At 48.2% G+C, this 17,943-nt stretch overlaps 1 protein-coding gene across 1 annotated transcript in view; it reads right to left on the bottom strand.

Annotated features, from left to right (window-relative positions):
• Nup210 (nucleoporin 210) overlaps nucleotides 1–16,351 on the bottom strand; it is a 101,676-nt gene extending 85,325 nt beyond the window's left edge. The window contains exons 1-2 of the mRNA XM_085840295.1: nucleotides 15,887–16,351; nucleotides 423–559 (exon numbers count right to left, since the gene is read on the bottom strand). Of these exons, the coding sequence (XP_085696421.1) occupies nucleotides 423–559; nucleotides 15,887–16,053 (304 nt within the window). The 5' untranslated portion in view covers nucleotides 16,054–16,351. The remainder of the gene's footprint in view (nucleotides 1–422; nucleotides 560–15,886) is intronic.
• Nucleotides 16,352–17,943: the final 1,592 nt, after the last annotated feature.

The raw sequence follows: 17,943 nt of genomic DNA, 5'->3' as shown, positions 1-17,943 counted from the left end.
ATCTGCAGCGCTTTGCAACACATGAAGCATTGCGTGTTGTCTGAGATGATTGAGGAATACAGGAAACAGTTCTAAGCAAGCACTGCACCAGATTACTTGAGGGGCTGGTCCCAGGAGTACAGCATCCCAGGAGACCCTGGAACCAACCTACCATGAATCCTGAGGAAAACTGTACTCCACATCTACAAAATAATGAACCAAATACAGGGAACAAAAAGACATGGTTTCCTATAGTAGGTCAAATTTTTTCACTTTGATTTGACACCAGTTAAGAGTATCTAAGGTAACAAATGCTAATTTATGAGTTTAGAAAGTCAGTCTCAGTGAGGAAAAACCTGAAAGGACGCTTCCTAGACCCCAGGTAGATGTCTCAAGGGAGCCTGTCTCACAACCCCACCAAGGATCCCCCATAAAACCCTTACTGATGTCTTCTGCAAAGATGATGCTGGTCAGGCGGGCTGGCTGGGTCAAGCGGGCCTGCACCACTGCCTTCTGGGAGCACTGCTGTTCACTGGAGCCCAATGGCTCTATGCTGGCTACCTCTGGCCGGGTGGATGACCTGTGGAAAGAGAGGAAAGATCATTCCCTGGAACCATACTGCAAGACACAGGAGCCAGAGAAGAGGCTTCTACCTGGGATCCTGTTGGACTGAAACACAGAACAGAGGTGAGGCACCTCATACATCAACCCAAAAGAAAACAAAAGAAGGAAAGAAGCCAAACCAAGCCTTCCAGCACCAGAGCTCTGCAACCCGAGGGCTTGAGTCACTGTACGCAGCCCCTGCTAGGCAAATCAAGCCAGACACTGAGCACCTGGACACAGCCTCTGTATTCAACAGTCACCTTCCGAGATTTCTCCATGGGACTACACAAGGCCTCCTCACCTCAGGGAGCAAGCCCAGGACTCCAGAGGACCCCTGAAACTATTGCAGCCTCTCTCTATGCCTCCACACACACCTACGGTGAATTTTAGTTTACTCATTAGGCCCAGAAAGAGATTGAGTGGTAATATAATAAAATACAAGTTATAACAAGACCGTAATCAAAGTTATTTAAAAACCTATTGATTGAATAGTTTATTTCTGGAATTTTCTATGCAATATTTTCAACCTATGAGTTACTGATGCAATTTTTCATCAGCAGGAAGAGGATTTATGCATGAGGTACAAATACTGGATCTGATCCAGGCTGGACTCAAGAGCACTCACCCAGATGTTATCCTTCATCCCCATATGGCTTCTACAGCACCTGGAGACCACAAAGTATAGTGATAACCGGTCCCTATGCACTCAGACTGGTCTCACAACCACAGGAAGGGGAGAGGCAGATAAGCCCAGCAACAGGTAAGCTGGACAGCTGGAAACATGCTGGGGAAGCCATCAGGTGTCACTGCCTCAGCTCCATAACACAGCACAGCAACAGTCCCAGGTCAAGGAGAACTGAGGACAAATGTCAGCACCTACCAGATGCTAAGTGGGTATTCACTGTTACTGCAAGTTCCAAGTGGCCTCTGAATGAATGCCACCAAGATGGCAGGGTGATGGCAGAGACTTGTCCTGCCTGTCACACACACTGAGAGCTATCTATGCAGAGTGACCAGTGCCCAGGGTAGGACAGCCATTGAGCAAAGTGCCTCAGCCTCACCTAGCCCAGTCTCCAACACAGCACAGACATGCTAGAGTCAGTCACAGCTAAAAGCCAGCCATGGTGGGTGGCCCTTGCCAGTAATCTCAAAACTCAGGATCATCTGCAATTCAAGGTCCTCCTCAGCTATATAGCAAGTTTGAGGGCAACCTCGGTTACATAATATGCTGTTCGACACAAAACAGTGGCACATAGCACACCTGAACAGACATCTCCAGACTTCCAGCCTCATGTCCAGCTAATGTCTTGCTAGAAGCCAGGTGGTCACAAGCAACAACTCCCATCACAACTGAGTACACTGAGACACAACACAGGTACCAACTAAGCTGCTGCAGGAAGTCTGAAATACTAAACCAACCTCAGCCACCAGTGAGGGGAGATGGAATTCTCAGGGAAAGGCATGTGTGGTTAGCTTGAGGCATCCCTCTGAGGATACAGCACTTCAGAAGCCAAGGGGGAAGAACAAAGTTGAGGAAGAGTCTCTCACTCTTTATGCAAGAGATGGACTTTATTCAGTAGTAGTTGAAGATATTTTTCAAGGTTAAGCTTCACACACACACACACACACACACACACACACACACACGAGACACACAGAGAGACAGAAAAAGAGCGACAGAGAGAGAGTGTGTGGCTAGAAAATTCACATCCATCAAAGGAGACTATGGAAACAGGACAAATAACTGCCCTGTAGGACACTAGCTTGGATCAGTAAATTGGAAGAGGACCTTCCTGGAAACTCTGGTAAAGCCCAAACAGTCTAGGAGGTCATGGGTAGTCATGTTCTGCTGTGAATGTCCTAGTAACGCAGGTATGACTTGAGGAACCACTAGAAGAGACAGTGTAGGGAAAGAGTGATGTGGTGGGTTGCTCTGATGCTGTTTGTATTTTGTTTTGTTTTGTTTTGTGACAGGGTTTCTCTGTATAGCCCTGGTTGTCCTGGAACTCACTTTGTAGACCAGGCTGGCCTCGAATTCAGAAATCCGCCTGCCTCTACCTCCAGAGTGCTGGGATTAAAGGAGTGCGCCACCCTGTCCCACGCACCTGGCTGTGCTGTTTGTATTCTAATGTTAATACTGGTTCCTCAGGAGGGGCTGTTCCCAAGGAGCAGACCCTCACTACTCAGACGATGCCATGTGAACCTTTTCCCCATTTTAATTGGTCAGTAAAAGGCCTGTGATTGGGCAGTGGTGGGGAAAGGTGAAACTGGAGGCTCAAGAGGGGGTAGCAGGTAGAGGGAAAAGGAGAGATCGAAGGAGGATGAAGGAGGAAGAAGAGGAGGAAGAGGAGGAGGAAGTCCTAATAGACCAGAACCACGTGGCTGGGAGAAACTGCAAATAGCAAGGGGTTTTATAGCTGGAGAATAAGTTAGTATAGTACTAGATCTGCCCAATCTAGGCATATGGCTTATAATTAAAATATCTGGACAAACTTATTAGGGCTGGAAATTAGGGGTGAATGTGAGGAGTACAGGTTTTTCCGGGCAGTGACATTGTCTATGTGATAGCTATAGATTGTGTGTTGGATGTTCCCCAAAGGCCCATATGCTACAGGCTTGGTCATAGGCATTCAGTGCTACTGGGAGGATGTACAATCTCTAGTGGGAGAGGATTAGGTTGCTGGGGTGAGCTCTTGAAAAGGGTATTGAGACTTGGGCCTCTCTTTCCTCATTTCCTATCAAGAAGGGGCATTTCCTCTACTGAAAGTTCTAATCATAATGTAAGATGTTACTGAGAGTCAATTCTCTTATCTTGGGTTTTTGCCTCCTCACAAATAACAGGGAGGGCAGACAAAGATAGCATTCGTCACACAGGAGTAAAAAGTTGAAATGGGAACACAGATCCTCAAACAGGAAATCAGAAACTGAGACCCTTGGTGGCCCAGGATGCTAACTAACAAGTTAGAAATATGGCAGCCCTGTGTTCTGGGGTACCCGTTAGCAAGTGCTGTAGCTCAAAAGCTCCCACTGGGTGGGTAAGGCTTTGGGGTGCCAAGTTCCTGGCAGAGAGAGTGGGTCACTGACAAGAGAGGCAGGAACAACAGTTCTCCCATCTCTGGCAGGTCCTGAAGGCTAGAGTTGGTTCCCTGGCTTGCATCTATAGGCACGTCTCAAAGGCTAAGGCTGAAACAGTGGGAACAAGTTCATCTGTCTGTCTGTCTGTCTGTCTGTCTGTCTGTCTGTCTGACAGTCTGACTGTCTGACTGACTGACTGACTGTCTAGAGAAGACTTAATCCAGCTGGAAGCCTGACTATGGCTGGGAACTGGACTGTGAAGTATTTAGGCTTCTTCCTCTAAAGATAGCAGAAACAACTAAGACCAAGCTGGAAGCAAAACTGGGGAAAACATGGCTTGTCTCCTAGTTACAGAAAGCCTAGTGGACTCTAATTGACTGTGTATGCAAATGAGTTGTAGAAAAGAACCAATCAGGAGAAACCTGTCAAACTTGAGAAGGCAAAGAAAAAGTCCACCAGGTCTGCCCACGTGGGTGGTGTCATGTTTCATGTTCTACAGAAGAAATGGAAACCAGTTTACATGGCTTTCTGCTCAGTGCACCCCCATGCCCAGGTTAAATCAACTGCTATCCTCAGGGCACCTCCCCAATTGTACAGAACCAATAGACAGCAGTGTACTCACCCTCAAGGAACATATGGCAAGTCTCATAGTCTGAAAATGACACACCTGTGTTTCCCGGGAACCTTAGGTCAGCACAATAAACAGCGGGGCTGAGGATCAGGCAGTATGGCCTGTCTCACTGTTGATATCTGCAGAAAGGTAAAGGTGCTACAGGGAACTGCCACTCACCTGCCGTATGAACCACCATATCCTCATTTAATAGGAACAAAGTCTAGCTGGAAAGGACTAGGGAATATCAGACAGAACAAGACACAAAGCTCTTACCCAGCTGAGGGGGGATCCTGAACACAGGCCAGCAGTCCTACTGCTGTTGGGGTACATGGAGCTCCAACACAGAGCTTTCCGACCATCTTTTGGAGGCACAAGGATCTTCCCCTCTCCCATCAGGTCTGACAGCTCTTCTGTGATTAGCTCTATGCTCACCCTATTTGTGTGTCTACATTCGGCCAATCAGAGACCATCCTGGTCCAGCATGTCCTCTATAGATATACAGCTTCAACCCAGGAAGAGCTGAGTACCTTCAGGATCTGCTGGAGATGAACTTGATAACTTGATAGAGACTGGAGCCCCAGCACTTGAGATTCCTACCTCCAGCAGGGGGCTCACTCAAGCCAAGTTCTGGGCTTTGACAGGGCAACTGCAGGTACAGGAACTCTACATCCAGTCAGTAGACATCAAAACTGCCCACCTCTACAAAGACTCTACTCTCTACCACTCTAAAAGTCTGTGAGAGCTGTGACACCAGACCTGCAGACTTGCCCTGCTAGGGACCAATACTGACTGTCATCCAAAGACCTTTGAGCTTTGAGTTGCAGCAATTCTCAAAGCCAGTGGCTGGCATCCCAAAGCTAACATGTTTATACCCTGTAGTGGCTGGAATAAGACGGCCCCCAGAGGCTCATATATTTAAATGTTTGGCCATCAGGGAGTGACACTATTTAGGATTAGGAGGTGTTGTCTTGTTGGATTAGACGTGGTGTTGTTGGAGGAAGTGTGTCACTGGAGGTGGGCTTTGAGGTCTCAAAAGCGCAAGCCAGGACCAGTAGCTCTCTCTTCCTTCTGCCTGTAGATTTGGATGTAGAATTCTCAGCTCCAGGTCCAGCTCCATATCTGCCTATGTGCTATCCACTGTGGTGGTAATGGACTAGACCTCTGAAACCATAAGCAAGACCCAATTAAATGCTTTCCTTATAAGAAATACCATGGTGGTGGTGTCTCTTCAGAGCAATGGAACGTTGACTGAGGCACACACATTTCATTCAAATCCCCTATGGCACTATGTTTTAAGTTGTTTTACCCTGTCTAAGGCTATCGATCCTGAACTGATGATACAGTACCTCTGGTTTGCACTCTAGCTATCTATCCACTGATTCTTAGAGGGGGAGGAAGAACCTAGTTGGGGGCTGGGAACAGGACAAGGTCAGTAGAGACTACCTCACTACAATGTTTATAGGACTCTTAACCACAAGAGCAAGGAATTGCAGGTCAGTGTGCTTCCCTGAACCTTGATTCTGGTTCTGCCTCCTCCTCCAGGCCTCCCCAACAGAGCAGACACAGACACTGACACCCTCAGATCCACAGGCAGGTTCAGGCAGAAGCCTCAACCATCTGAAGTCAGATCTCAGCTTATAAGCCCCTCTCTCCCACAACTCCCCTATCTTTATCCCTTTGCAAATGCCTCCCTGCACGTCACATGTCCTTGTTAGTAGCCCATCCCTCCCACTCTCACAGCTAAGGCAGAGGGCAACACCTCCTTCCTCTCAGTTCCCCCTGTGCCACTGGTCCTCCTGGAATCTTTAATGCTCAGCCATTCTCTGAGTCCATGAGGAGTAGTCAGCTTTTAAAACAATGACAAATCCCTATTTTAAAAAGCAACATATAAGGAGGGGAGGCTTACTTGGGCCTATGGTTTCAGGAGTTCCAGCCTAGTGTTAGTTGTTTCTCTTGGCATCAGTGTGTGGAGACCAAGATGCTGCTCACAAGAGGAGACAGTGTAACTAGAGACCCAGCAATCCTTCAAGAACACATTTCCAAAGACAACTTCTTTTCTCTAAGCCCCACCTTCTAAAGGTTCTGCTGACCCCACGCCTGAAGCACACGGGCCCTGAGGGATACTGAAGATCCAAACCATGTGAGTTTTGCTGGATCACCTATGATGTTGAGAAGAATTCAGCACACACATGAGCCTCTGCCTTTGTGTAGCTTCTGCTTCCGTAGGAGGTAAGCAGGAGAACGCAGAAGGGAGAAAGGAGGACTCAGGGCTGGGTGGAACATGGGCCAGGAAGGGGAAGCCTGCAACTTCCAGTAGGCTAGCTGGATGGATGAGGTGTGGCTGAGGAATTCTGTGCTCTTGACAAAAGCTAGGTCTGCCATCAGTGACAATTAGTGCCCTCCTTCCTTTTGCTGCTAACATTACACTGAGGTTTTGTTTTGTTTTAGTATCAAGCCAACTTTGCATTCCTGGGTTTCACCCTCTTGCTCCCTGACATTTCTCTGGATTTAACTCTCTCACACACTGTGGTGAGGGGTTTTGTGTTGGGGTCTGTGGGCAGCTGGTATACTGTACACTCCTGAACTGAGTTAGGGAATGTCTGCTGCCCTTTCCTATTTGGGGTCTAAGCACTACAATCTGTCTGCCTCCCCAAGGATTCACAGGACATTCAAGTGAGAAATTTTCTTAACACCAAAGTTTTTAAGTATAAAGCAAACTGGAACAACTCTATGGAGTAAAGCAGAAAGCCTTGGGTGCTGCACAGCTTTCCAAGTGTATTCAGAATCAGTCCCAACGTTGGTCAGGTGAGAGCTCACATCTGCAGACACTGGGTTCAGTGCCTGTCACACAGCCAGGCCACCTTCTCACAGGCTCCTGCCATGTTCCTTCCAAAGTCTCCTGGTGACAACAGCTTCAAAGGCATCCTCTCCCCACCAACAATCCAGTAGACAGGCATAGAAAAGACACTCACATCTGACTTGTCACTCAGGAAGGGGATGCCCTCGACCTCCATCTACCTCTTTCTGTAACAGCACCTAACTCCCCTGGGTGGACCTGCCTAGGATGATGTCGTGTCCCTCCGGCTCCCACATTGAAATCCTAGCTCCCCAGACAGCAGTACTGGGGAGTGATTAGGCTATGGGCACAGAGCCTCGAGAAAGGGCTTAGTGCCACTTAAAGAGGCCTCTCAGAGCTGCCTGGTTCACCACCACCACCACAGACACACCCAAGAACACAACACGAAACTGGTAGTATGCAAGTGGGACACAGCCTCACAACACAGCCACTCAGACATCTGTGACTTCCTCCAGCATGAAGGGAAGACATTCTCATTATTTCAAGGCACTTTTTTTCATCTATGGGTTTGTAACAGCAGCCGGAAGAGACAGAGCCTTTATCCTCTCTCAGTCTAGGAGACTCCAGAGAACACTGAGGATACTGACAAACACACTACTGGCCAACAAAAGCCTTGTGCACCAGGTCACAGAGATGGACTTGGACTGTCATATGTCCCTCAGGCAGATCCAATTAGAACAGGTGTTGTGGCTTATGTCCACACAGACTGGAATGGGGGTGGGGGTGGGGGTTGGTTGCCATAGTATCTTGCTACCCTAAGAGTGAGCCAAGGGACACCACAGCCAAAACCTAAGAACAAGGAGCAGATCCTAGTGACCATGCATTCATTTCTAACTCCAACATAGAAACCGGAAACAAATCTTGCCTAAGAGACTCCTTCAGGAGTCAAAATTACATACATCCCTTCATTGTATTGCAAACATTTTGGCTTGCATTTCCTGTCACACACAGCATCTCAAGGCTGGGGAGGTGAATACTCCAGGCTGAGCTCTTTATGGTTCACAGTCATGTTTCCTACAGACCCAGTACTGTAATAAACACACCACAGTAATGTTCATTATTATACGATAATTCTGTTCTGTGTTAAATAGTAAAGTGTGATGTGTACAGCTGTGTCCCCAATAGTCATATTAGAACCCCAGGTGACAGATCAGGAAACTGCCACATGTCACCATATGCCTAGAAAACAATGGCTTCAACACAGCTTAGACCAGGAAGCAATGACATAATCCTGCTACTTTGTAGTGGGTACAACATTAAAAAACTATGCTAAGGACTTCCCGGAACCTGCAGAAGATGGCATCAGTGAGCAGCTGACCAGCCCCACCTCTAAATGTACTTTTAAATATATTTCTTAAAGTTGACTGATTTATTTTTTCAAACTTGTTGAGGGAGGGGCCAAGCAAGCCAGGCACCAGCTGAAGAGCCCAATTCCACTTCACACCCCAGCGACACTCTGCTGGGAGGCTCCAGGTCTCAGGCACCTCAACTTAAGTGGCTATAACCATCCCTCTAGATAGAGCAGGTTTTAGGGATTGAAAAAAAATAGCTCCTTAGGATTAAGTGAAGAATAATATTTAAAGGGGTTAGAAGACAAACTAGCTTTACCATTTTGGTTCCTACTGGGCTTTAGCAGGGACACTGGTCTCCTGGTCCTGCAGTTTCTAACCACCAAGAGCAGCTGCCTGGACTCCAGGGCTTTCTCATGACCTTTCCCACAGCTGTGGTTTGGCCCTTAAATGTCTCCAGAAGGCCTTATCCTGAACACTTAGTCACTGAAAGATACAAGAACCCTGAAGAAGTTACCCCTAGTCCTCTGGAAGTCAGGGCATTAGAGCACACTATTGACTGATATATTGGGGCCCCAGACCCTTTCTCCCTCCCATTTTGCTTCTACAAGAGGTAAACTGACCTTGGCCCACCACCCACTCCCACCATGATGTCCTGCCTCACCACAGGTCCAAACGATTGTAGACTGGTTTCCCCATTACATTCCTTATCTTAGTCACTTTCTAATAGCATTGGACACCCAACACACCCACCTTGGGGATCTCACCACCTGATTCAGCACAGTCACATCCAACACCATTTGCAGCTTTCTATTCTTTATTTTCTGTGCGTTTCTTGACTGCTTGTATGTGTGAGCATGGAAAGGGGGGGGGGGAAGCGGGGGAGACTGTGAGCAACCATAATGGGTGCTTAAAATTAACACCTAGTCCTCTGGAAGAGCAGTCAGTGCTCTTAACTGCTGAACTATCTTCCGATTTTTTTTTTCTTTAAATTAATTCACCTTTACTGGAAAGGAAACCTTATACACCAGGGTAAACAGACACTCTGTTGGGCTTGCCAGAAAACCAGACGCAAAAAAAAGTTCTGAACCTGGGGTCAGTGCTTCTCACAGAAGCTCTCGGAAGCAGCCAAACACTTAGAAAGAAGGAGGCTATGAAGGGGACAGTCACTTAGGAAGTAAAACTTTTGGTTAATATTTTTAAAAAGAAAGAAAGAGAAGAAAGCAGGAGGGCGGGTTGTCAGGGGCAGTGTAGGAGGAAGTGGGGAGTTAGTGTTTAACGGCTAAGGGTTTCAGTTTTAGAAGGCAGAGTTCTGAGATGGATGTCAGGGTGCGCTGATGCCCTGAACTGCGCAAACGGTTAGGAGGCAACGTTCTGGGTTACATAATTCTTGTTTTAAAATAGGAGAGGGGCTGAAGAGACGGCTCAGCCATTGAGCACTTGCAGAGGACCCAGGTTCAGTTCTGAGCACCCACAAGGTGGCTCACAACTGCTCTTAGGTCTAGCTCCAGGGGACTCGACACCCTTTTCTGACCTCTACAGACACTAGGCAAATACACACAGGTAAAGACTCATAGGCATACATTATAAAGTAAATAAGTAAAACACTGTTATCCACATACTGACTCGGGAAAATCTTTAAACAGGTCTCAACAATCAAGAGTGAATTCTGAGATGACGGGTTTAAGTTTTCGTAGAACAGTGCTTCCCCAGATCGTGCCAGGTCCTGAGTTCTCTTCCAGCACCAGTAAATAAATAATAGGGAGACTGAGCTCGAAAGGGTGACACTTTCTCCTCACCATGGCTGCATGAGACCCACTGGCATACAGAATGCTCCAACTCTCTGGGTGCCACTGCCTTTAAGAGAGCTGTCCCCTTTTCAGAATATAGGCCAGGACCTGGGCAGGAGTAAGAGGAACAGAGACTCAGGGAGGTCAGGTCAGAAAATAACGGGAAAATACAAGGGGTGAGGGAGAGGGATAAGAGAATCAAAGGAGATGGATGGGAAGGCTGGACTTCTGGTCAACCCAGTTTACCCTCCACCTATCTGCAGGGCCCATCTCTCATGAGTCTATGGGTAGAAGCCACCTCGGGGTCAGGCAGAATAGAGGAACCCCACAAAGGAAGTAGAAGAAAACCACCCAGGGCTCCAGGTCGGCTCAAGCCAACATGCTGACAGTTTCCAGAACCTTTCTCACACCAGTCCTGTAAAGTGAGCAAGCAGAGACACCTCTCGAGTCCCACCCCTCAGAAACCTCTGCAGCAGGCAGCCCTGGAGGCCAAGTAGGCATGATTCTCAGAAAACAAATCTCAATGCTTGACCTGTCCCCTAACCAAAGCCCACGTGACCTCTGCCTGCTGAGCTCTGGACCTTCTGATACCCTGGTGAGAACCAACCAGTTTTGCTTTTGTTTTTTTAATCAAAGATGCTCAGCCGGACAAGGATCCAAATTCCTGAACATTCCCCACCCCTTCCCTTTTGGGCAGTTAACCAAATTATGAGGTCAGCTCTCACCGATGAGGTGAGACAGTCACCACCTACATTGGGGATAAGAGACAGGGATATTTCTGGTGAATGTGTTACCAGGCTTCATTGGGATTCAAGTGAACGTTGAATTACTTTCACTTTGTTCTTGTGTTTCCCCAACACCCTCACCTCACCAAGTGCACCTCCTCTCCCAACATGCTCAGCCCCAGCCCTAGCTGTTCTCTCCGTTTGTACTCAAGGCCCAGCTGGCCTCCAGGGAGAAGTATCCCAGAATACATGTCTGGGATTGTTGTCCATTTCTTCCACAGGCCATGTGCAAATGCTCCCAAAGTCCAACCCTGAATTCCAGGAAGCAGGGCATCACCCACTCCTTCACTGTTGCTCCTTCTGGAGCACAGTCCAGTGCATAGGGATGTCACCATTACCTGTCCACTCTTTGTTAAAGTGACACTCTGACTGCTCTGGGAATCCTTATTGCTAGCAGTCTGGGGAACAGAGGCAGGAGGTAAAGCTCTCTACTGTTGCTCTCAGCAGCCTGAAGAGTTCCCCTAGACTTTTAGGGACCTGAATTAGCAAAAATAGAGATTCACGGCTTCAACACATAAAAGAACTTCGGGACCAGCCAGTCTATGAAGAGGAGTTGGGGTTTATCTCCGGATTTCTATTGCTAACTTGGGGAGGAAAAGGTTTCTTTCAGCTTATAATTCTAAGGTCACAGCCCATCACTGACGGAAGTCAGGGCAGGAACTTGGAGGCAGGAGCTGATGCAGAGGCCATGGAGGGGTGCTGCTTACTGACTTGCTCCTCATGGCTTGCTTAGCTTGCTTTCTTATTGAAGTACTACCAGTTCACGGGCTCCACAGCCAACAGTGAACTGGGTCCTCCCTACATCAAACGTCAGTTAAGAAAATGCACCACAGACTTCCTCACAATCTGGTGGGGGTATTTTCTTACTTGAGGTTCCCTCTTCCAAAATGACTCTAGTTTGTGTCAAGTTCCCATAAAAACTAGCCAGCTCAGGGTTTATTATGGATTTTTAAAAATCTTTAAAATTTTTTTCTAGCCGTGCAGTGGTGTCGCACTTTAATCCCAGCACTTGGGAAGCCGAGGCAGGCGGATTTCTGAGTTCGAAGCCAGCCTGGTCTACAGAGTGAGTTCCAGGACAGCCAGAGCTACACAGAGAAACCCTGTCTCAAAAAATAAAATAAAATAAAATAAAATAAAATAAAATAAAATAAAATAAAAATAAAATTTTTTTCTTTTCTAATTTATTTTATATGGGTATGGGTGTTTTGTCTGCATATGTATATGTGTGCCCTATGTGTGTGCCATGCCCTCAAAGGCCAGAAGAAGGCATCAGATCCCCTAGAACTAGAGTTACATAGCTGTGAGCCTCCACATCAGTGCTAGGAGTTAAACCCAGGTCCTCTGGAAGAGTGAGTTCTCTTAACCAAAGGGCCATCCCTCCAGCCTCCAGATATTATAATACAGGCTTGAGCACAAGGGTAAAGTGAGAAATGCCTAAAGAGAAAAACAAAATATACACACAAACACAGTGTCACAAATAAGGCATGGTGGACACAAATAACTGTGTGTGCCAACTCATCAAGAGACAGTCACCTTTCTTTGTCTTTACAATAACCATAAAGGGGCTGAAGAAATGGCTCAGTGATATAGAACACGTGTTGCTCTTGTTGCTCTTGCAGAGGATGAGGGTTTGGTTTCCAGCACCAATTCGACCGCTTATCACTTATAACCATCTGTAACCCCAGTTCCAGGGGATCCAACACTATTCTGGCCTCCTCAGGCACCAGGCACACACACATAAAATAAATAAATCTTAAACACACACACACACACACAAAAAGAAAAAACTAAACAATCTTTCGTGTGTGTGTGTGTGTGTGTGTGTGTGTGTGTTCATATGTTCCTATTTTAGTGGGTCTTGATGCCACCATCTTCAAATGGTGGCATCAAGATCAGAGAAGATTGCTGAAGGTCATGCAACAGAATTGCCATTGATAAGGTAAATGTCTAGCTCAAGGGAACAAAGGATGATGGGAGTCTTTACTGAAAATACAGTTTTGTTTGAAATTTGAGAATGGGGGTGGGTGGTAATGAGGCCCTACCCAAAGTCATTTACATTCAGGCCTTACGCCTAGTTAATCAGACAGACAGTAACATATAAAGTCAGGCTGTCAGCCTGGTTCATTGGATGGGTAGACAGATGGGCACAGCGAGAGAAATGTTAAGTCTATGTCAACTGTAGTGAATTCTTACTCTCAGCCAAGCAGGGTAAAGTGCTTTCTTCACTTGCCACTTCCCGACAACTCTCCCCATCTTTCTGTCCTAACTCACTTATCCCTTAGCTAAGAAGATTCAGGACCAAACTAGGCAAATCTATCGGGCAGGTTTCTCTACTACCTCAGGTAAGACTGACTCATTCATTCAATGAGCTGGGAAGTTATACCACACATGCACAGGCATGGATGCACAAGGTTTGCCTCAAGTATAGACCAACACCAGAGGGTCTCCAGACTTTACCTGGGCCTCATCCTCACTTCTCTCTCCTGCCTTATCTACTCCACTTCCCAACAGAGCACCTTCTTAATGAACCACAGAACTGAAAGGAGACCACAATGAGCCTGAGTTTGGAGCAAAGTTGAAAGACAAGGGTGAAATTTCTTTTTTCCTCTCAATTCAAGCTTTTTGTGGATATCATTTGTATATACAAGGATACCTTTTAAAGGAACCAATAAAATAATTTTCCATGCAAAATAGCTTACGCTAAATCACAACTTGGTCTGCAGCAAAGCTGTCTGGGTTTAACTGGAAAGACAAATGAGCCTGGCAAGTTTGCCAAGGCTGTGGCCCCAGGTCCCACTGATGGATGATGGACTAGAGGCTTCTGCTTCCTGGATGGGCTGGAAGGCCTTCAGCTTCAGCACCATCACCACACTGTGAGTGAGCTGCCACCTCTTCCCTCTCTGCATTCCCTCAAACGCAGCAACACGGACCAGATGACCTCCCAGTTACTGGATGCTACAATTCAGGAACTAGAAAAGGTAACCTTGAAGCTACAGGCTCAGACATGCAGTAACTTCAGAGAACCTGGCGCTCAGCACTGAATTCCAAGGATGAGCAACACCCCCAGGGCCTGGCAGGGGTTAAATTGTCTTTGTTTTTCATCTCAGAGACTTGAAGTACTCCTGGATAAAGAGGCCATCTCCTCCAGGGAGAGATGACTGCAGGTGTGAGTCTTAGCTCTCTGCCAACTCTCAAAACCTCCAGGATTCTCAAAACTAAAGCACCGAGTGACTGTATTCAGAATAACATTTCTGAACTGTGCTTGACTGACAGGCCATCTTCCGGCGAAGTAAGGGGGAAACTGCAACCAAACACCTTCAAAGAAGACACTTTTCAACCACACCTTAGGATGAAAGCCACCAGACACTAAACAATCCAGAGGGCACTTGGCATGCCGCTGAGGTATCTGAGCTTTTGAATACCTTTCCCAGTCCTCCTACTGAGAATATAAAAATCTGCCAAGACCCATCAGCAACTCCCAGGAAAGTGCAGTTAGAGAGGAAGTAAAGACAGAAACTGTTATTCTAGGAAGAAACATACAGAACTTCCTAGGAAGCAGCACACAAATACGCGCCAGGAGATGGGTTCCCTTGGAGCCAGCTGTTTAAAATAGTCAGCTTCCTCTCGCTGGCCCATCTATCAAGCAGACAACTGCAACAATGGAGTGAGCATGTATCCCTCCAGAGTATTAACAGCTGATCTCCTCACTCAAAACAAGGCCCCAGAGAAGAATAAACACTTCCCCTTGGGTAAAGCATTTACTCCAAACTGCAATAGAAAGACTCTGCCTCTTCATACTCCAGAGGCCAACCTAAAGACACTCCAGACTGACCTCAAAGCGGCACTACTGCCTCAGCCTCCCTAGTGAAGTAACTATAGGGGTACAGTGTCACCCCCTATGAGGCAGACTTTTAAAACAAATTAAATTTGAGAAGTACATATAGCAGAATGTGGGTCTGAGCTCTGGGTATCATATAGAACACTAACACACATACCTAGCTAGTTAAGCCTTAGCCTAGATCAGTGGTTCTCAACCTTCCTAATGCTGTAAGCCCTTACTACAATTCCTCTGTTGTTGAACTGTACTAAAACCATAAAATTATTTTGTTGTTACTTCATAACTGTAATGTTGCTACTGTTAGGAATCGTAATGTAAATATCTGACAGGAGGCCCCAAACTGGGTCTTAACACACAGGTTGAGAACCAATGACCTAAACACATTCTTAAGGAGGTTGGCAGCAAAGTGTAGCCTGAGAGAAGGAAGGGACTATGTCGCACTAGTGAGGGTGTGGGTCAAGGGTGTGACCTGATCACACCCTACTCAGCCTGCACCCAGCAATGAGAAGTTCTCCCTTCATCTGCCTAGCCAAAGGCTGGACCACAACACCCTGCTGGAAGCCAGGTCATCAAAGCAGACCCTACTCCACCAGCATCTAATTCCTTTGCCTCCCACTTCTGAGCTGGAAAATGGTCCTTTCATCCAAGATTTAATGACCCTCCCAAAGTGGCTTAACGGGTGTGGTGTGTCTCCCACAGACTCCTTGCCCAGGTCTCTACAGACACTCTTCTCACACCAGTCAGGCGCCAGGGGTGAGTCCCACCTCCCCCGTCTCCCACAGACTCCAGAGCCGTGGCTGTTCAAGCTGGAGCACCTCAGGGCCCTGTCAGCAGGGGACCGAGGGCACATGCGGCGCTGCCCTCCATTGCCGCGATCACAGCCTCCTCTTCCCGCGCAGCCCAGACGCGAGTGGCCCGGGCGCCATGCGCAGAGAGAGAGAGCGCGCGCGCGCCGCGGGGTCACGCGGGGCCGGCTGGAGCGAGCACGCCGCGCACCTGCGGCCCAAGCCCCCTCCCGCGCGCACCTGCCGCCTCCCGCCGGGCCCGCGCGCCTCACCAGCGGTAGCAGCCCTCAGAAGCTTCCAGAGTGAAGTTCACGCGCGTGGCCCGCGTGAAGGGCAGCAGCACCTTGGGAATGTTAAGCTTGGCGGCCGCGGCGGGGCCCACTACCTGCAGCAACAGCAGCGCCCAGAGCGCCGGCTGCACTAGTGAGGCCCGCGCCATCCTCCCGGCCTCGCTAGCTCCCGGGCGCGCGCTCCCGCGCCCTCCACCGGCGCGCGCTGGGTAGCAGGTGGCCGCGTGGGGCAGGGCGAGCGCAGTGGGGGCGGGGCTGGCGGGAAAGCGGAGAGCACGCGCCGGGTGCTGAGCCCCTAGAGCGCGCCGAATCCTGCGAGCTTTTTCAGCCCCGGAGCCTGTAGCGTGTGGCCTAAGGCCTCCGTCGCGCGCCCGTCTCTGGTGGCAGCCTTCCAGCCGGCTAGCTCTTGTTCATTCCGCCTTGTCTGGAGCCTCTGGCGGTGGAGCCAGGACATAGCACTAAGACAGGCGCCCTAGGACAGTGTGGAGCGCTCACTGATCCCCCCCCCACCCACTTCCAAAGCCACACTTCCCCAGGGGCCAAGAAGGTCTTGAGATATTCCGGGATCAATCCATCAGCAGGACAACACTGGGAACTTCCTGTTAAACAGCCCCATGGATGCTCCAAGGGAAATATCCGAAAGGTTAGTGAGGGAACAACACGTCCCTGAAAGTAGACGGTGCAACCTGACTTCAGCTGCACTAGGACCTGGATCGACCAGCGGGATCTGAAAGAAAAGTGACAGGCTGATGCCATGCATGAACAAGGACATGAAGCTGAATTTCGGGCCGGCTGGGGAAGCCTCCTGGAGGAGAAACTCTCTGGAATGGATACTAAGTTCTCGCTGGGTTTCTGAGAGGCCACCATTCCTAGTCTATGTAGTTTTTGTTTGTCAGTTTGACACCAACTAGTGTCTTCTGGGGAGAGCAGCCTTAATTGGGAAAATACCCCCATCAGATTGGCCTGTAGACCTGTTTATGGAGCATTTTCTTAACTGATGATTGATGAGGGAGGGCCCAGCTCACTGTGGGCTGTGCCGCCTCTGTAAAGGAGGTTCTGAAGTGTTAAGAGAGCAAGCTGAGCAACCCATACGGAACAAGCCAGTAAGTTGTCTTCCTCCGTGGCGCTGGCTTCAGGTTCTGCCCTGGTTGAGTGCCTGGCTTCCCTCGATGATCCAGTGTGGCTGGGATAAGTAAGCCGAATAAACCCTTTCCTTCCTAACTCGCTTTTGCCTTGGGACATTTGGATACAAGGAGGGACATTTGGAGGGCACCCTCAGGCTCTAAGGTCCCTGGACCAGGAATGGGGGTGAGAGGAGCTACCCAGAAGAGAACATGTCTTCCGGGCTGAGTACCACATGCTACAGGAGGAGGGAAAGTTCCACCATCCTCTTCCAGGAAATAAAAGCAACTCTCCCCCAGGGTGTCTGTGCAAACTCTTCCTGGGCATTCTTGGTGATGCTTTGTTGTTTTTAGTTTCCAGCGCTGGAGATCACACACCCGGCTTCACCCCTGAGCCTTTCTTGCTTTTAACCAGGTGCTAGGATCAGGTGGCTAAAACTAAAGAGGTTCAAAGGAATTCACAGTGACAGATCCGTTCTTCATCCAGGACCTGCTGTGGGCAGCCAGTGTCTTCCACACAGGATGCATTAGTAAGTTTGAGAGTGCCTGGATCCCATGGCAGGCAGGTAACCAAGATACATAAAACAGACCTGGTAGGACACAAGGAGACTGTAGTCTTTAGACCATTATGATCACAGGACCCTTTGGTTGCAGCTCTTTGGTTATCCAGATGTCAGTAACATATGTATGTACGTATGTATATGTATATATATATATATATATATATATATATATATATATATATACACACATGTATTATATACATATATATATATACATTTATTTATTTGTTTCTTTCTGTTTGTCCTCAGAGCCTGAGGGTGCCCTCCAAATGACCCTCCTTCAATCCAACTGTCCCATGACAAAGCAGCTTAGGAAGGCAAGGTTTATTTGGCTTACTTATCTCAACCATACTGG

Source organism: Mus caroli, unplaced genomic scaffold (genome assembly GCF_978045245.1).
Source record: "Mus caroli unplaced genomic scaffold, Mus_caroli_1 scaffold_7, whole genome shotgun sequence".
Classification (NCBI taxonomy): Eukaryota; Metazoa; Chordata; class Mammalia; order Rodentia; family Muridae; genus Mus; species Mus caroli.
This window is presented reverse-complemented; position numbering and strand designations above follow the sequence as displayed.